The sequence below is a fragment of the Solanum pennellii genome, chromosome 4 (genome assembly GCF_001406875.1).
Source record: "Solanum pennellii chromosome 4, SPENNV200".
Taxonomy (NCBI): domain Eukaryota; kingdom Viridiplantae; phylum Streptophyta; class Magnoliopsida; order Solanales; family Solanaceae; genus Solanum; species Solanum pennellii.
The window spans coordinates 4,130,581-4,151,476 of NC_028640.1; the positions used below are offsets into that span (position 1 = coordinate 4,130,581).

At 31.4% G+C, this 20,896-nt stretch overlaps 3 protein-coding genes across 4 annotated transcripts; all 3 read left to right on the top strand.

The window, feature by feature from the left end:
• Positions 1–1,344: 1,344 nt before the first annotated feature.
• Positions 1,345–5,043, top strand: LOC107015525 (receptor-like cytoplasmic kinase 176). Its single transcript, XM_015215834.2, has 6 exons — positions 1,345–1,538; positions 2,530–2,828; positions 2,996–3,131; positions 3,330–3,472; positions 3,562–3,685; positions 4,202–5,043. The coding sequence occupies exons 1-6, from the start codon at positions 1,487–1,489 to the stop codon at positions 4,630–4,632; spliced, it is 1,185 nt and encodes a 394-aa protein (XP_015071320.1). The 5' UTR covers positions 1,345–1,486; the 3' UTR covers positions 4,633–5,043.
• Positions 5,044–6,882: 1,839 nt separating this feature from the next.
• On the top strand, positions 6,883–13,993 carry LOC107016035. Its single transcript, XM_015216509.2, has 4 exons — positions 6,883–7,021; positions 7,796–7,933; positions 12,292–12,479; positions 13,361–13,993. Exons 1-4 carry the CDS (start codon positions 6,975–6,977, stop codon positions 13,555–13,557), a joined length of 570 nt encoding a protein of 189 aa, XP_015071995.1. The 5' UTR covers positions 6,883–6,974; the 3' UTR covers positions 13,558–13,993.
• A 2,166-nt stretch (positions 13,994–16,159) lies between these two features.
• LOC107016229 (elicitor-responsive protein 1) lies at positions 16,160–19,062 on the top strand. Of its 2 annotated transcripts, none has more exons than XM_015216719.2 (5): positions 16,160–16,411; positions 16,948–17,016; positions 17,435–17,576; positions 17,951–18,086; positions 18,717–19,062. In XM_015216719.2, the coding sequence occupies exons 1-5, from the start codon at positions 16,339–16,341 to the stop codon at positions 18,777–18,779; spliced, it is 483 nt and encodes a 160-aa protein (XP_015072205.1). In that variant the 5' UTR covers positions 16,160–16,338; the 3' UTR covers positions 18,780–19,062. The 2 variants fall into 2 exon arrangements, with proteins under 2 accessions (XP_015072205.1, XP_015072206.1); XM_015216720.2 differs by having other exon boundaries at positions 16,162–16,411; positions 17,438–17,576.
• The last annotated feature ends 1,834 nt before the right edge of the window (positions 19,063–20,896 follow it).

Here is a 20,896-nt window from a genome sequence, read left to right on the forward strand (position 1 = left end):
TCTTTGGCCCTTGTATTTGGAGGTCAATTCAAAATGATAATTTATATAAAATTTTAATTAATTTTGGTTCATTAGGTTTGTGAAAGTAGGTTTCTTTGATCGTGATTAAATATTTTGTAGATTTTAATTGTTTAGATTAAATGGAAAGTGCAGTTTAAATATTTAGTAGATTTAAATTGATATTTAGATATTTATATTTGTATAAATTTATTATTTTGAATTTATGCAAAAAATAAATACAAATCAATTAATATAAATAAAGATAAAAATAGCACAATCATTCAAATTCACTCGGAATATACAAACATACACGAATTATATAAATGTACATGTGAGTTATACAAAGGAGGTCGACCGTAACAATTTAAATTATAGCTACATTCTATAAATATGCACACTATAACTAAAGAGCCTAATTAAGTTCATTATACTAGCTATTTGTAAAAATTTTCTTTTAAGAAAATAAAAACTAATATAGTGAGTTACCATTTTATCCTTATTAATTAATTTCAAAATTAATTTACTCATCAAAAATGTTTTTCCTTTTCCTAAAACAGTAACTCTCTAAATAAATTGATGATATAATAAATAAATAAAATTATTATCTTTTGTTAATTTATAAAAAATGACTTGTAAAAAGAAGTAAATAAAAAATGAAAATTGAACAAACAAAAGAGACGAGGTATATTTTAGGGACAATTTCATACACTTATATGTATATTACTCTTTCTCCGTCCTAATTTATATAACAAATCTCCCTTTTCCATTTATCTAAAAAATATATTTTTATATTTAATAATAATTTAATTTTAAAAACATTCATTTTAAATTATAATTATAATTTCAAAAATTTCATATTCAATCAAACAATACCACATAAGTCTAAGATATAAGATAGAAATTAATATATGAAAAATAAATCATGCTTTCTCCGTTCGGAATTGTTTGTCATGTTGCACTTATCGAAAGTCAATTTGACTAATTTTTAAAGGTAAATTAAATTACATTAATTCGATATTTTAAACAAAAAAAATTAAATATTCTAAAACTATATGAAAAATATTATAAATTACTATATTCTGCCTATTAATATGATGAAAAATATATCTTAAAATATTAGTTAAAATTTTTATAGTTTGATTGTAAAAATAAAAATTATGACAAATAATACCGAACGAAGAGAGTATTTGACTAAGACAAAAAGGAAAGGTCAAAGTACACTTTGTAGATTTTGGCCTTTGTGAATTTTTTTTTTCTCAAGAGATTCTTGTGAAAGACAACCCAACAAAGTGCTAATTATTTTTTTCCAACACATATATAAACTACATTTCTTTTTGTTCACACTTCATATTTTTGGCTATTCTACATTTCACCCTTTTTTTGAGTTTATATATGTAAACCCAAAACAATCAATTCAATCACTATTCATTATTTTGATAGAAGTTTTCTTTCTTACAAAGATTGAAACTTTGGTTCATAAATTTTAATGGGTTCTTGTTTCAGTGTTCGAATTAAAGCAGAAAGTCCTCTTCATCATGGTAAATTTTTATTTTTTTTGTTTCAGTTCTTTAATCTACTGCTATGTGATCAGAAAGTTACGAGTTTGAGCCGTGAAAATAATTTTATACACTTTTGTGGTTTGGGTTTTGTTGAATCATAGTCGGAGTTTAGTGCATCGAGATATGTGCTTACTTTTATAATTTGGGTTTTGTTGGGTTATAGCCGGAGTTTAGTGCATCGAGATATGTGGTTATGGGTTTGAGCTGAAAACAGTAGAATAGACTTTTTGTGGTTTGGGTTTTGTTGGGTTATAATTTAATTTTTATTTTATGCTATTTGTGGAAACTTATGAGTAATCAGCTTGGATTTTCTTTCTATTTTCAGCTCCTGTTTGATTATAAATTTTGAAATTGAAACTCAAAACTTAAAAATTTGAGTTTTTGAAGTTGTGATTTTTGAGAATTTGAACTTGTGTGTGCATTTTTTTTTTGAATTTTTGTGAGTGGAAATTTCAAAAGTTAGAACACTCCTCTGTGACTGTTTTGTAAACTTGCGAATTTTCAAAATCTGATCCGAAATCTATGGTCAATTGTTGGCTAATTGTCAAGTAGTAACCATAGTCTCTAGTGTTTATTGGATTGATTAAAAGAAATTTTGTGTTAAGTTTATGGAACTATTTCTTAGTTACATCTGGATTTTTTGAGGTGTCTGAGATTACTCGCGGTATCTGTGTTAGTGAGAGATAGCAGGTATCTGGTGTCTATGTTAATGAGATTACTCGCGGTATCTGTGTTGGTGCGAGGTAGCAGGTATCTCGTAGAATTGAATTAGAGCACTCAAGCTGGCTTGAGTACCATAGGTATAAAAAGATTGATGAAAAAAAAAGTAAAGCATTTTGCTTAGGCTGCTGTCATTATTCAACACTCTTGTAGATAATTACTATGTTCAAGATTCTAAATTTTAATTAATTCGATAAATGAACATGATATTGTTGGATAGAAGTAACAAGTTTTTTTTGTTTTTTAACAGGAGCAAGTGATGGAAGAGAGTTGAGTAGTAGGCATTCATATTCATCAGCTCCGTTGACTCCTCGTAGTCAGAGTGATATACTTGAATCGTCGAATCTGAAAAGTTTTAGTTTCAATGAACTCCGAGTAGCCACGAGGAACTTTCGTCCAGATAGTGTGTTGGGAGAAGGTGGTTTTGGTTGTGTATTTAAGGGTTGGATAGACGAGAATACGTTTAAAGCTGCAAGGCCGGGGACTGGATTGGTTATAGCTGTAAAGAGATTGAACCAAGAAGGCTTTCAAGGTCACAAGGAATGGCTGGTATGCATACTCTTCCCTTCAAAATTTTCGATGATCGTTATATTTAAGACGTAGGCATTGTTTAAGATAAGATCATTTTTCCGTAATGTAATTAGCTGATCGTGTTTCCTATAATCTTTGATCATGATAAGTTGATTAATTGTTTGCTCGTTAAACTTTAACTACAGGCGGAAATTACTTACCTGAGCCAGCTATCTCATCCTAATCTCGTGAAGTTGATTGGATATTGCTTAGAAGATGAACACAGGCTTCTGGTGTACGAATTCATGCCAAGAGGAAGTTTGGAAAATCATCTATTCAGAAGTAAGTATAGCTCGTCTAAAATCATAATTCTGTATTTGAGGCAGGGGTGGATCCACTGTATGATATGTGGATTCATGTGAACTTTGTTCGTTATAGGAACCCATAAACTTCAAATCTTGAGTTTGCGTCTGATTTGAGGACATCCAGTAATATCGTCCATGTAATGTCATGACTTAACCTTTTGTACATCTTGAACAGGGAGTACTTATTTCCAACCACTATCATGGAATCTCCGGATGAAGGTTGCTCTCGAGGCAGCTAAGGGACTGACATATCTCCACAGTCCAGAAGCTAAAGTTATATATCGGGATTTCAAATCATCTAACATTTTGCTTGATGCTGTATGTGAAACACCTTTCGAATCTAGTCTTTTAAAGGTATAAGAATGTTTCTGGTCTTCTTACAATCTTTCCATGCTATGAATTGACAGAATTACAATGCAAAGCTTTCTGATTTTGGATTGGCGAAGGATGGGCCAATCGACGGTAAAAGCCATGTCTCTACTAGAGTAATGGGTACCTTTGGTTATGCTGCTCCCGAGTACATGGCCACAGGTAATATACAATTTCAATATACTCCATACTTGTTGTTATGCTTTACTTGAGTCGAGGGTCTGTCGGAAACAACCTCTCTACCTTCATGTATGTTGTTGTATTTTCGATTTACTCCTTCAACTGTTTCTTTCCAGACATGGCCCCATTCACCCACATTTGTTTTCGTCTGAATGTTTGGCATATATATATTTCGGTTATGTTTCTCTTGAGAGTTGTCTCCTCTATTTAGTTCTTGATAGTCGTCTATTTATCTAATTTGCAAGTCTTTCATACTCGAGAATATCAATACTATGTGTTTTTAAAGAAATTGCAAGTGTAATGCTCTCTGTTTTGTTCTGTTATATATCCCTAATCAACAAAAATCTAATCCCCTCGAGTTTATCGCTGTTCTTTATCCCTTATTTAATCATTTACGTCTTTCGGTTTACATGTTCTGGCTTTGAAAATTCCCCTTTCTGCTCTGATATCCCGGAGTAAAATTTTTTTCAGCTTCTGATTGTCACCTCACATGTGTAGGTCATATAACCACTAGAAGTGACGTATACAGTTTCGGGGTTGTTCTTTTAGAAATGCTGACAGGCCGTCGAGTGATGGACAAAAACCGACCCCACGGGGAACATAATCTGATTGAATGGGCTAAACCTTTCCTTACTAGTAAACGTAAAGTCCTCCATATTATGGATCACCGTATAGAAGGTCAGTACTCAGTGGAAGGAGCACTGAGAGCAGCACTTCTTGCAGTCAAATGCCTGGCATTAGAACCCAAATTCAGGCCTAAAATGCCCGAGGTCGTAAAGGCGTTGGAGCAACTTCAGAACTTGAACGAATCAGGAAGTCTGAAACGCGAAACCACACAAAGGAAGCATCACAGAACCTCAACCGATGAAGCTTCAGGAAGAAAAACTACGTCTTATCCGAGGCCAGCTGCTTCTCCCCTTGTTACATGAATGGAGAATGAATGGTAACATCTTTAACCATATACACACTACCTGAACCGAAAGGAAAAGATGAGACGACTTACTTGGTGAAGATATGTCTATATCTGCTGATAGAGCACGAAGAGTAATTTGATCAAATTCGCGGACATTTTATGAGAAGGTATGCTTATGATACTAGACTGAATCTTGGAATCTAGGAACTATGTTGTAAATTTGTATCAATTATGTTAGCAATCTACAGTTCTTATTTTGATCTAGCTGGAAATTTAACATTGATGTTTTCCTCACACATCTATGCTAAATTGACTTTTGTTGATCATCTTTTGAGAGCCAAAGATGTGAAGAAAAGGACTTTGTAACATATTTGTACTGCTTTTTGAGTATCTTATACATGTCTGTGATAGAATTTAAATGGAGTAATATGGTCGGTGAGAATTCATATAACTGATCCAAACTTGTTTGAGACTGACGTATAGGCGTTTTCAGAATCTTATAGTTGATCCGACATGATTTTGAAAATTAGGAAAGGAAAGCATTACACCAATACAATGAGTATCTACAACTTACCTCTATTCTGTATTTACACCAACTCGATAAATACAATATACATGTCTTCATATACATTCTTATCACTAAAATTGTAGTTTATTATTACACATAAGATGATTCGAATATTATACAAATCTTTCTTCTCACATGTCGTATTTAATCGAAGTGCACACAAACTATTCCCAATAAGCGGAATCTGTCTGTTACATTTAGTTGTCTTAATTTTGGTTGTACTCTCGATATCCCAATTTTATATTATACTTTGTGATTTGTGATGTATATAATTATTATTTAACAACAAGAATTGATGCTATCTAATGCAAGTTTTCACAAGTTTTAGAATCCAACTTTGTTTTGCATTGTTTCATATTTTTCAACAATCAAATTAGATAAAAGATACAAGTCAAAAAAATATTTAAGATTCATGTCCAATTAAATAGTATTACATAAAATAATATTTTAAATCAATAATTTAAGTACCATGATCTGTGATATGGCACATTAAAGTGATAAAAGGAGTAGACCGATTACAAGTATTTATCAAATTTTGAATTATATGTCATGACTTCAAGTTAAATTAAAAATATAAAAGTACAATAACTTTACCCACAAAATCCAACAATGCCAAATCGTCGAACCCTCTAACCACTTCATAAATATATTTCTTAAAATTAAAATTGTATATAACGACAAATTATTAATTTAAATTAGATGTTATAATTATACTTTGATTTAATTGTGCCCTGCAATAAATTGTTTGTCAGTCGTCTCTCTCCCTCAAACTTTTGCTCGCTCCCTGTGTCGCTCGCCTCTCTCGCTTTATATAATATAAATTGTGTTTCTGTTTGTATAAAGCGAGAGAAAATTATATATACACATGCAAATACATATATTTTCGTCTTGTACACTTATAATTATACAATATAAATATTTCGCTGCCCAGTTATGTTTTGACTTTCTTTCTTTCTCCCTTATACAAACATAATTTATGTTTGTATAAAGCAAGAGAGAACGATATTTGATATGCAAATGTTTTATTTCAATTCAAATTCAAATTTTATACAGATATACACACATAAAATTGAATTGAGAGGTTGTCAACGATTTATACAAATGAGAGGCTGCCAACAATTTATACAAATGGTCTACCTGCAAAATCATACAAATCTGAAGAGGAACCAAGGAATTATATAATTGTTTCTTTTGTGTATATGTATAGCGAAATAACCTAGCTTCTTTTGTATATATGTATAGCGAAATAATCATAACATGTTTGTTTTGGAGCGAATTATGTAAACTATAGCTATTGCATACAAATATAAATTTCGTATTTGATATATATGAAAGTTACTCTAATAGTTATTACCGTAAAATTTGAATGTGATAGTGATTATTTTTTCAATAGGAGAGCTAAAAAATATTTTTGAAATTTATATTATTCTGAGTAATTCTATTACATATTCATATTTATGTATGAAAATATGTAAATTTTTGGATTTTCAATGCTTGCAAGAAAGGGACGAAAATGGACAATCAATTTAAAGCGAGTAAATAAAATTGATTTCATATATATCACTTCATATTTTTTTCAGTTTATTTTATTTACCCAACTTATTATTATTTTTTTAAAAAAAAACTTATTTTCGTACAAAAATAAATTAATAATCATTCATTTTGGTTTTTGACCAAGCTACGACGTCGTTTCTAAACATGCTGCAGATAAACAATAGTTTTTACATTCAATTTGATTTTTGTGGGGTTTAAGGAAGGTTTTTCCAGCCGAAAAAACTCACAGAAGCAAAATGTTGGGGAGAAGATTTATCTCCTTCTTGCGTCGCACTCCATCAGCGTAAGATATTTTTTTTAATTTTTTAATTTTTTTTATTGATGTAATTAATGCATAATAGTTAAATTTTCTGTTGTATATAGATGTTAATTATTGTGAATGGATATAGCAGGGGATTAAGGTCAATATGGAAAAAAAAAGTTGAATTTTTGTGGGGGAAATTGTAGTTTAATGAATTAGTTAGTGTTGGGATCAAATGGGTTTTCATAGGGTTTAGAGGATTTATAGAGTTTATCCCAATTGATTTGGTGTTGAGGTGTTAGTTGATGGTGGAGGCGGATCCAAGATTTGAACTTTATGGGTTCGGGTTGATGCTACTGAATCCAACTGAACATTTGAGTTACTGGGTTCGGAATTTAATATTTGTACATAGTTGATATGTATCTTAACATATGTATACATAATTTGAAGTAAACTAGAGTTACTGTTTGGTTGAATCTGTAGTGTATATTGTGCATCTGCTCTTGGTTGACTGATTGATTGGTATGATGTAGTTCGGGAAAAGTGGAATAGGTATAGAGGATTTATATAGTCTTATCCCAATTGATTTGGAGTTGAGGTGTTAGTTGATTGCAGAGCCAGATCCAAGATTTGAACTTCATAGGTTCCGGATGATGCTAGTGAATCCAACTGACCGTTTGAGTTACTGGGTTCGGAATTAAGTATTTATACATACTTCATAGATTTCTTAACTAGAGCTACTGTATTTGGTTGAATCTCTAGTGTATATTGTGCATCAGCCCTTGGTTTACTTACTGATTGATTGATATGATGTAGTTCGGGAAAAGTGGTGGCCGAGGAAGGGAAGGCAAAGACATGGGGGCGAAGGATAGTGTCAGGGACCTTGATTTGCTTAACTGGAGGCGTTGCTCTAAGTGCTCTTGATGATCTCTCCATATATCATAGCTGCAGCAGGTTTGATTTTTTCGCTACCTCTTATCCTTGTGATTTTATAATATGAAAAGTGATTGTTAGGGAAGGCTCCTGCCTTTTTGATTCAGATTGACCTCGAGAACACCAAATGAATATTAGAACTTGTTTTTTAGGATGTGGTTTATAATACTTCTATATTATTTTTTTAAAAAAAATTACTTCTATACTTCTATAATATGATATTGCGCTTCAAGGCTCTTCAAGTTGGAATTTTATTTTCTCTAGGTGTATTTTATCTGCTCTTATTGGCAAGATTGTGGTGAAATTAGGAATTCCCTGTAAGTGTTAACGAGGGAAGAGTTGTGAAGTTAAGGATTTAATTTGATTCTGTACTTCCATTCAAAATAGACCTTGCCAGTGATTCAGTTAAATTGCAAAGGCAGTACGTAGCGCAATGTGTGGTAGGAGCACGTCAGTAGTTCGAATCCCAGTCTGTAAACCAAGTCTGGTACTTTAACTGGAGATGGGTAGAGGGACGACCCATTATCCACCGAGTTCAAAGGTGAATAGAGCAAAATTAAAGGTTTATCTTTTTGAGATGACACTCTCCTAGAATTATCCTCTTTTCAGCTTTGAAATTCGGTGGATAATGGGTGTTCACTCTACCCTTCTCCAATTAAATACCAGAGTTGATCTTCTTAAAAATTATATTTTGAATAGATCTTATCTTCACATTTAGATCACACAAAGAACCTTGACTCAAGTGAGTTGAGCTTTTCTATGATATAGTTTAAATAGCTAGCTAATGTGATGGTTAAAGGTACGTCCAAGTACTTTTGAGATGCTCTCAACCCTCTACCGCAATCTGTCTCAGAGGGCACATTTTGTTGCTCCAAAATTTGTTTCCTCTCTCTCTACCTCTTGGTGCTGCTTGCTCTAGGTTAAAACAAAGGGGTGTACCTCTCAAAATGTTACTCAAATCTGGTAGACCTGAAAATATGTTGCTACTAGTTTTAGATACAAAAGTTAAATACAATAGGGACTGCCGGAGTCAGTGATGGTGGTGATGCATTTTGAGTTTGTGGAGGCTGATGTTCCAAAAACAGCAACGCACCAAAGGATTCCCATAAACGGGTTCTGGGGAAGGTAAAATATACACATACCTTACCCCGTACCTTTGCAGGGTAGAGGGACTGTTTCCAATAGACCCTCGGAGACTGATTTTCCATTTTGAGAAATTCATCTTGAGTAACAAAATCAGATGAATCTACAAATTGCAATTAGTAAAATTCACATGGTTCCTTGCATCCCCAGTATGCATTCATTCCTTACACAAAGTTAGCAAGTCCCCAAATGAATGGTATATAGTAGATTGCTTCCCGCATTTTAATGTGTTCAATTCTGTCCAATTTTTTTCATCAGCCTACTGTCTATTCCCTCAAAGATTCATTCATTTTAGCTTTAACATTTTCAATCATTGTATCAAAAGTTCCACAATGTACCTCACTGTTCCTGGATGCTCAAATGCTTGTCCTCTGTTTCTTTATAGTAGACCTGCTTCTCCAGTTTTCTTCCTTGGACCATCCGCTTCCATCAATGTCTCCGAAAGAGTTCTGTTGATTATCTTTTCTTACAATTATCGGTGGAATCATTGGTCCGGGTAGTTTTTTGCATTCCAAATCAACATTGCTACTGTCGATGGAAACCACATCTTCTTCTATTTTTTGGCTTAGAATGATAACCCCTGATATTCACATTGATCTGATTAGCCACATTTAGAAGTTACTTTGGGTAGATGACATGAACCAAGAAAATTTTGTTAGTATGATTCTAGACATATTGTTATTTGGGACCAATCTAGTACTAACAAAATTTAGAGTTGGTCGAGCCTTGCACCACATATTTGTAGCCTTAGGGGTCGTTTGGTGTGAGGGATAAAAATATATAGTGATGGGATAAAACTTTTGTATCTTGTTTGGTTGCCATGTTTGGGATAACTTATTCCACCATTTATATTATAGTGATAAAAAGTTGGGATAGATTATCCTAGGATAGCTAACCCCAGGATAACTTGTTCCCAACCAAACGACTCCTTAATTCTACATTTTAGCTAGTTTGCATCATATGGGCAGTCTTTTTCCATTAAATCCAGATTTGGAATTTTGAGAAATGCTAAAGTTACCTCATCATCGACATCAGAAAGGGTGTATAGTTCGTTGGTTTTTGCTGATGAGTAATCAATAATGTTGCCTATTATAGTGTATATATATTGGTGTTCTCATCTGGGTTATTATAAAACTCGACTAAATCCCCATAAAAGTTAGCTCCTTGCAAACTCCTCCCATCTCTAATGGTTGATGAAGACATTTTCTATGTCGTCTTCAGGGTCAAAATCCATTCCTTTTCCCTCAACTGGGGTTTTACTAGCGTGAGACCTTGTGTCATTAGAATGAAGTTGACTTAGATGAAGTAGAGTTTTGTGCCATGGTAGAGGAGAGTGAAGATTGTTAGCGAGAAAACAGAACTCTGGTTGGCGATATGTTGATTTCGATGGAGAATAGAGAATTTTGGTGATCTAAACGTTAAAAATCGCTTTGAACAAATTCCCCCCTCTTAAAGTCTTATATTGACATGTTTTCCCTAAAAATAATAGCTACAAATGCATCTAGGACAAACAAAGATGCATTGGTTCGTGGGTTAAGGAGCAAGAGGTGGAAAAATTCAATGAACTCTACAACCTTATGATGTCAATGATAAGGTAACTCTAGCATCTATCACAATTCCAAATATGAAAGGAACACTATGCCCATTTGGTGCAAACTGACTAAAAGGTAACATTAAGGGTACAAATATGTGTTATAAGACTTGACCAATTCTGAATTTTGTTAGAATTAATTGGTCCCAAATACCAATATTTCTAGAATCTTTACCAACAGAATTTCCTTGATTTGTGCCAGCTATTCAAAGAAACCTCTTAATGTGGATAACTAGAAAAAAAAAAGTATGGTCTTATCAACAATAACAAGGTTGGTTTTGAGTGGTGAGTTTTACCAGGACCAATAATACTTGACAATGTCAAAAAAAAAAGTAATCAATTAATCTCTTTGGAGGAAATAGATAGTTAGAGGGAGAAGAAGATCCACTATACAGAAATAGATGACAAGTATTTTTGTCTCTAAGGTACACCAGCTAATGCCATTCCATCAACTTATACACCTGCTCTTATATCCTCACAATGTGTTCGTTCCCACTGCAACAGTGCAACTACCCTTGCCAATCCTTGCTTGCCTTTGTATTCCTTGCCACTGGAGGATTTTGTTTCATACGGAAGCAGATATCTCACACTAATCTTCACTACACCATAAACATATCAAATTATCTACCATACCCCAAAGAACTATTTTTACTCTTGTATATAACTTGCCATAAGCTACCAGCCTAAAGATGAATATCCACCTTGGACAGCCATGATTGTTACGTACTAATCTTTTCCTAGGCACCTTGAGGAAATCCCTCTCAGCTTTAGATGCATCCTTTTTTATGGAGAAAGCTTGCATCTGCAATAGATCACTGCCCAAGTAACCAACATCTTCAAAGTGTTTCATGGCCTTTATGATATTTTTTGCACCATCAAGGAAGCCTGCTTAGTATTAATTTAGTCATGCCGTCCTACCCGCCCCGTATTATATATGAACCTGAACTCAAAGTTTGTCCTTTGTACACAGCTTACACAACAGTTCGCATAATGCTGCTCTATACCAAGTTAGGATGTCAAGAATATTTAAGCCACCAGCTGATTTTTGGATCACAGAATTTGTCCCAAGCTAAAAAAGCAGATACTGCAGAACGTCCCGTCCATAAGAACCTCCTGCATACTGTTTTAATTTGTTGAACAATCTTCTTAGGTAAAATAAAAAATCTGAGGCCAAAACATTTGTATTGAGAACAAAACACTTCTGATCGGTCCTTCTAAAAAAACAAACACTTCTGATCAGTTGTACTATGGCTGCATAAAACAAGAACTTCACTGTTTATCTTGTAATTCCACACACTCATTTCTCTGAAATATTGGACCTAATTATAACTTTCCTTTAATGGTTTCCAGAATCCTATATGTGAGGTCAGCTACCACGATCTTACTAATTTCCTTCTTGCTCAAGGCATATGAAAATATTTCAGTTGAGGAAAATTGTGATGCTTTACAGAACTCTGACTTTGTTTTCACGTTCACATACTTCTGTAGTAGTATGTGTGTAATACAAAAATACATTGAAGTCTATATTTTCTTGGGTGGCAATGAGGATAGGGGTAGCAAGGGTCTTGGGTTGGGGATAACTGTGTCTTTCGTGGCTATTGTTTTACCAGTTTCTTGTTTCATCCTTCATTGTTTGGTCTTGCAGCAAGGCCTTGGAAAGAGCCAGTAAGAACAAGCCGATTATAGATGCCATTGGTGAGCCCATTGTTAGAGGTCCTTGGTACAATGCATCACTAGCAGTAGCTCACCAAAGGCAATCTGTATCATGTACATTTCCTGTCTCTGGACCCCAAGGCACCGGAATTTTTCAGCTGAAGGCAGTTCGTAATGGAGGTTGGTTCTGTTCCTTAAATTCTACTTTGAGCAGACATTCTCCATCTTGTATTTTGTTTCAGAAATATGTTCTGAAATTTTGGACATCGTTTATTCTACTTTTTCAACTCCAGAGATATCGATTGTGAATATTTAAGCCGTAGTTATTAGTCATGGTGGTGATAAGTTCAAATGCTCCTGCAAAGATCCAAATCAATGCCATATCAACAGAGAAATCTATTGAGTAAAACAGTTACTCCCTCCGTTTCAATTTGTTCGTCTTACTTATGTTTTAGGTCATTTAAAAAAGAATGTCTTTTTTCATTTTTGACAACTTTTTGATTTCAACTTTCTATATGGCATTTTTAAAACCACAACATTAAAGGACATTTTGATACATCCTACGTATCTTTCGTTTAAGATCACAAGATTCAGACCTTCTTTACTTAAATTTCGGAAGTCAAAACCTGGGAGTATATTTTTACTGTCGCCTGTCTTTTACTTGTAACCAAAACAGTGTCTTTAGATTGCTTAGCTTCCCATTAAGAAATGAGGATACTGGAGTGTGACTTGCTATTCCTTAATAATGAGAAGTTCCAAGAAGTGGTGTTTGTTAGTTTTTTTGTATGAAGTGTCGTCAAACTTCATTCAAAAACGGAACTTCAGATCAAATTTGAAAATCATTTATATTTTTGATCATTTCTTAGATTCCGTTGAATTGTATAGAATCCATTTCCAATTTTAAAGCGAACAATTGCCTTTAACTCATTAGCTCAACTTTACAGTAGAGAAAAGATTAAAAGAGAAAGATGGTTTCTTGTGTGCATAAACTTGTTCATAATTGTCTCTACATACTTGTTTCTACATATTTAACTAGTACTGCTGTTTAATATTTGGAGCAGAGCACAAATGGTCATCATTTTTACGGGCAAGCGACTGGGAGATACTCATTATGGAAGCTCTCGTCCATGTCCCGGGGAATGAAGAGAAGCAGCAAACTTTTCGGATTAAGGTTTCAGATTACCTACCTCCACCAGCTAGTAATGCATGCACGGATTGCATACCTCAGGAATCATCGGGTAATGTGGATAAGAAATGACCTAGATTCGTTCTTCCATTGCTCCGAGGGGATTTTTTCTTTCTCCAATATTACATCATAAGAAGTATGTATCTAGGACCCTTTGAAATTTTCCAGTTCCAAGGCACCAAATCTATATATTTCCACATTAGATCGCGTAATTGGTGATTCTTTTAAATGTTGAAGCTATGTTATTGTCAAAAGTCCCTTTCCAGAGTAGCTCCGGAACAATTAGGAGATTCTATACGGAGTTTTGCTTGGAGAGGAAGAAGAACACCATTATAGAGGGATCAACGTGTAAACTTGATCTGTATTTTGGTTTACTGGAATAAGCTCATCATCAAACTGTAGATTTTGGGAAGAAAAGGTAAACGTTTCTGTGGATTTTAGCTTATACAATAAATGGTTTCAATGTTGTTCACTTGAAGATGAGTAAAGTTCATTTGCATTTTTTTTCTGCTTTGATTTAAAAGTCAATTCTTGATTTTCTTTTACCATAGTATTCCTACGAGCGTGACTCGAACGCTCAACCTATCTGTTTATGGTGGTGAAGGTGTTCAATTATTTGAAAATAATCATATGATTAGAGTAGTTAAATTAAGATAATTTTGAAAATGCTTAATAGTACTCAACTCGAATTTAATTTAAGTGACTTATTTTTCTTTTTAGTGTATTTTAAAACAATGTAACTTTTAAATCCACATATTCAAATAGCATTTTGGTACATAAAACACATTTTTAGCTTAAAACTATACGATTAAAAAGTTTTCACTTATTTTTATTATATCTTTATGTTTAGTCAAATTAACAAACATAAACCGAAACAAAGGAAGTAGTACGAGGAAATGATATGTTATGATCACTTGCAATTTTAAATAGAAGAAATCGATTTTTTGGATCTCTTATATATTATTTTTAAAACTTTCTTTGTGTTAAAAGTCGATCTCTAATAAAAAGAAACATGAAAATTAAAATAAATTTATAAAATAGCAGAAGGTACTAGGCTGTGTAGTGGACTAGTGGTTGAATAAGTCATTAAATAAAAGCTAATTAGGTGTGAACTCTATTTCTTTGACCAAATTTAATTCAATTTAATTCTAAACTTTATGTCATATGAAGTTTCCTAAATGTGACAAAATGATATGTTTACAAGCCAATCAATTTCTTCATAACAAGGTTTAGAATAGTAACGTTTCATTAATCATCTAACAAATATTTCTTTTTTATTTTTTGATATTTTATCTTATATTCTGTATTTTCATCTTGAATAAGTCAAATTTACATTCTATACGTTTATTTACAATAAAATTATTTTATTATAGAGTTTAATTTTTCCAATTTTAAAATTTTGATCGAGAGTAGAAAAATTCTGTCTCAATATTTATTACTTTCCTAAGTCAATCGTCTTACTTGTAAATTATCTAGTTGATTGTCTACAAGATTAAGGTCAAAATATCTAAATCACATAATATCAAGACAAAAACTTGATTTTAAAAAATTCAAATATCAAAGAGTATATTTTTCTCATTTGCTTTCCGTAATAATTATTTTTGAAAGTAATTAACTTTGAAAATCTAGCTGAAGAATACATCCACATATTTCAATATTATAAATTAACTCTTTTTTTATTTATGAAAGAAAAATTAAAAACTTATAAACAAAAAATTACAAAAATCCAGCTTGAAAGCGTGAGATTCCCTGAAAAGAAAAAGATCATAGAGTCAATTGATGTATGATTTGACAATCTGTCAATTGCAAGTAATTTTTGTTTTTATTTTTACCCTCTACTCATTTTAGGGTCTTAATTAATTCAAATTTACGTGATTTTTTGTTTCATTTTAGTAATCGATTTAGCTTTTTTCATATTTATTTATATAATGGTCATTATACTAAATATGATTGTTTCAAATTAGTAAATATTAATTATTTTTTTAATATTATCTTTTCAATTATTTTTTTTTAAATGTTCACATTTGTTTGTTTGTAAAATTTGTAAGAAATTTTTTAAGAGGTGAATTCGCAAAATTATCGATAGTGATGAAGTATAAGCCCTGACGATGAAAGATGATGATGGAAAATCAAAAGAAAATAGTATCAAGAATGACTGAAAACGTGGACAAATAAAATTGATCATCAAGAGGTAATATTCATTTATTGAATTACTTATAATTTCTTAAATATCGTGTATAACATAAAATGATTCACTAATATATTTTCTCTGTCCTTAATTACTTGTCAATTTTTTTCTCTTTTAGTTGTTCCTAATTACTTGTCCCTTTGAAAAATCAAGAAAGGACAATTTTTTTTACCTATTATTTAATTACTTTAAAAAAAATAGAACTTCTTGAAACAGTTAAATTTTTTTAATTCACTCACGTTATAATTAGTAGAAGTAAAATGACAAAATCACTATATCAATTATTGTTTTCTTAATAAATATCTATTCAAAAGTGAACAAATAATTACGAACACAAAAAGTAAATTAAAAAAAACATAAAAGAATTATAAATACGAAACATAATGTATAAACTTAAGACATTTAATTAAGAGTGACATAATTTTATCTATCTTCGTAACAATCATAAATAAATACAAAGAATTAAAAGATGGTTCCCCACTATACCTGTCAACTCACTTATTGTCTTAAAAGACTAACTAGAATCTCTTTGAATTCTTCCACCACCATTTTTGAATGTCAAATTCCATCAGCCATATAATCACACACAAACCTTATTATATAAATTTCTTCAAATAATATTTATTTGTTCTTCGATACAAGGAAAAATAAATCGAGATAGATCGATGACGACCGTCTTTGGAATAATGGAAGTTAATCTTGTTAGCGCTAGAGGTCTCAAAAACAATGAATTTTGGGGTATTTTTTTTTTCTATCTCTTTCGCTTAAATTTATTTTTTAGTTTTGTTGATAGAGATGAATTCACGATTTGTAATTTATACGTCTTGATTATCATCATTATTTTTGCTTATTAGATTTAATCATCAAATGGAAAAAAAATTCCGAATTAACCTTTGAATTAAAGAAAAAAACAAGATTCATGTATCAAATATACTTAATTCTATCTGATTTTTCTTTTAATTTTATAACTAGAAAAATAAATTTAAATATTTTTACCTGTCAGTCAAAAATGGTATATTTGAAGTTGTCAACTAAAATGTAATAATCTACTAACTAAATACTCGATCAATATTAAATCTAAACTCATAATTTTAATATTATACGAATTAATACTAAAAGTCATAAAAAATAAATTCATTAAATTTAAATTCTGAATCCGTCTCCGTTATCCTTTTATTTTTGATTACTTTCATTATACTCGTGTGCACATGATTTAGGTTTATTTATTAATTTATTTATTTAAAAAAATGTATTTGGTGTTGTTAATTGTGTAGGTGGTGGAATAGATCCATATGTTTTGATCCAATATAGAGGTCAAGAACGCAAGAGCTCTACTATTCGAGGTATTCGTTGATAAATTATATATCTCCATTCTCCAAATATATATATTGTTATTAATTAAACACATATTTTTATAGTCGAATTTAAAATTTAAACGCTACAAGTTCAATTTAAATTATGAACTTAGACCTACTAATACTATTTGTTACAAATTCAATGAATTTGTATATGTATAGAAAAAAATATGATTTTTATCAAAAATATTGAATTTAAATGAATTTAATGTCGCAACTCACATAACCGTGAAAGATGGAGATTAACTTTAATTGGACTTTGTAGCCCGCTTCACGCTAATAGTTTGTTTTGATCAAGTTTTAAAAAAGTCAAAATATTTATTTTATAATATTAAAGTGTTTGACCAAGCTTTTAATTTTAAACGACATAATTGATTTTGTGTAATATTTTTTTAACTTATAAAAGCAGGGCAAGGTAGTAAACCAGAATGGAATGAGAAGTTCACATTCAAGATAGAATATCCCTCAGTAGATGGACAATACAAGCTTATACTTAAGCTCATGGATCATGATACATTTTCTTCTGATGACTATCTTGGTGAAGCCACGTGAGTAAATTTTATTCGTTGAAACTCGAATATTGATTAAAATATACATCATAACATAGCAAAGATTCTAATTTTAAGATCGAGTTGGTTAAACAGGAGATATGATTGAAATGAGCCCAAAATTTATGGTTGTTACATTCTTCTTTAAATGTGGGGTTGGGGGGTTGGGTTGTCTCATGCTCAAAACCTCCTGCATGTTTTTGGTCAAGCTCGTTGCACGAGGTTGCTCAGTGAGACTATCTCTTTTATGTGGTGTTGAGCTATTATACTGAAATAGTTTTTATCTTATGTGCATTTTAAGAATAGTGACTGTGTGTTTCTTTATCGATAATTTCTTGAAGGAATTGATTGAATAAATTTTGTACATATTGTAGTATCTACTTGAAGGAATTTCTTGAAGTGGGATTGGAGAAAGGAAGAGCTGAAATTCATCCTAAAAAATATAGTGTGGTGGGGAGTGATCAATGTTATTGTGGTGAAATTCAAGTTGGTATCACTTTCACTCCAAAGGTATATATATTCTTTTGATACATCTACCTTAATTTTTAAAAATTTATAATTACGTGATATCAAGAATTTAATTACTGGTCCGATTAATTCTAATAACTTGTGGGATAAAATTTAAAAATACAGCTACTTTTTAGTTTTTTGTCATGGAATGTGAAACTCTAGAATATTATTGTGAAGTTTCACGTTATGAAATTTGAAATTCTATAACAATAGTTATTTTTCAAAAGCGGGTTCGAAATGTGGCTAGAGTATACGCTATTTCTATTGTTTTGTGCCACATGGGGCCCATTTCACATTTTCAAAACTCGAACGTGAGACCTCTACTTAAGATCAGTATAGAGATCTTATTCATCACACTACACCCTTTGGTGGTGTCTATACTCTTTTCACATTGAGGGGAAAAAAACTTAACATGATGACAATTTTCAAATCTTGGACAACCAAGTTTTTATTTAATCGGAACTTTATTATATACTTTTAAATATTATAAATTATAAATTATTTTGATTTATAGTACTTCTTATATAATTTTTAGATATATACATAAATTCATTTTCAAACTTTAGAAAAGGGATAATTTCACTTAAAATGCTAATGTAATGGTCCATGGTATGTTTAATTATTTGACAGAAGGCAACTCATGATGTGGAAGAAGAATATGGTGGATGGAAGGAGAGTAATGATTACTCATGATTAACTATAAAGGAGAATGTGATTTCGCGGAGAAATCATGAATTCACGTACATTATAATTTACTCTATTAATTCGATTTCGAGTAGATAGCTTATGTTTATGTATTATGTTTAAGAGATTGTTTCTTACTAAATGAAACAATTAGGGATGACAAACATTGTGGGGCGGGTTAAGTTACAGCCCGTACAAATTTCAACCCGGTTTGCGTTATGTATCTTATTGTTTGTCCTTTATAAAACTTTGTTATTTAAATATTCATAAGTTAAAATATTTTTGGATGGTGTTTAAGAAACATGATTAGGATATTTTTATGGTTATTGAGAGTAATGTTTTAATTATTTCTCAAATTTTCTGACTCACTCTTGCTAAATTAAAAAGAACAACTTTCACAACAAACACAAAAATTATATTTATATGCTATAACTATAATTTGTATAATTGCGCTTTATAGCAAACTTTATGTTTGCTATATCTATTATATGTATATTTTGTTTTACATATATATAAAAGAAGCAATTGTACGATCTGTTTCGATATACATATACAAAAAAAATCAATTGTAAAAATTATGTTTCTATAAAGCGATAAAAGAGAGAAAGACAAAAGAAAACTGGCAGGGAAGATTTGTATATGTATAATCATAAGTATATAAGATGAAAATATATGTATTTATAGTTGTATATACAATTTTCTCTCGCTTTATATAAACACAAACTCAGTGTATACATTTGTATTTGTATGAAGTGAGAAAGTCGAGTGAGAGTGGCGAGAGATCTGGGAGTGTGGTGAGCGAGCTTTGGCAGAGGGGAGCGAAGGGAACAAAAATATATATATATATACAATTTTCTCTCGCTGTATACAAACACAACATATTTTATACATTCGCGTTTGTATAAAAACGAGAGAGGCGAGGGAGAGACTGGTGAGAGTGGCGAGCGAGATTCACTAGGGAGAGAGGCTAAATAACAACAGCTTGCTACGAGGTAGACTCAAATCAAACTGTTATTATGATATTTAATTTAAATTAGTAATTTGCTATTATATGCAATTTTCTCACTAAAATTGCAAAAATTGAAAATCCCAATTTTTAAAAAAAATATGTGAATTTTTTTATTGGCACAAAAACTTTTCATCTTTTTCTTTCTCTTTATTTTGTTGTCTTCCCCAATATAGTTTCTTCTCCATTGAAAAAAAATGGGAATTTTAAAAAAATATGTGAATTTTTTTTGTTGTCTTCTCCAATATGTGAATTAATAGTTTCTCTTCCTCTTTCTTCATTTTCAACTCTGTCCACTACTTTCATTTCACCAGTGTTTTAGTAATCCACGGAATCTAACACCAACATCTTATTATTGACGTCAATTTCATAAATATAATTTTTCTTGAATTTTGAATGACTCGTTTGACTTATTAATTCTCACAAGGTATATTTGAAAGGTGGGAGGGGAGGGGAAGGGAGGGAAGGGATTCGAAGAAAATAATATGATATTATAGTGTTTCTGCTCTAAAGTTATTTGAATTTGAGGGTATCTACATGTCCATATAGTTAAAGTGTTAAAATAAATTTTACTGTCAAGTTCACAAGAGAATTTAATATATTTTCTTCATTAATAAATATAAAATACAATTAATCGAGTACTTTACCATGTAATTTCTCATTGGATAATTGTGAGATATTTAATCAAATATGTATCACATAAAAATAAGGTGTCCAACCACTTGAAATTAGCCGAATTTATGCCACACCACTATTTGAGAATCCTCCTCCACACCTTTGACTCCACAAGGGTAAAAAAATAAAATGAATCTATATTCTATAATTCCACTTTAAATTGCCCTTTTGCTTCAAATACTTTTGTCACACAAGTTAGCAAATTAACAATATATACCATGGAGTCTTCAAGCCCCATTTAGATTAACAAACATTGATGATATATTGTCGCGGGCAGTCGCGGTGGCGGAATCAGAATTTTCAATAAGGAGGTTCAAAATTCGAAGGAATAAACATATGAACTAGTTGAAGAGAGTTCAACATCTGTTATCTACATTTAAAAAATAATTTTAACCATAAATATATAGTAATATTTTTCGCCGAAAGGGGTTCATCATATGCTGGC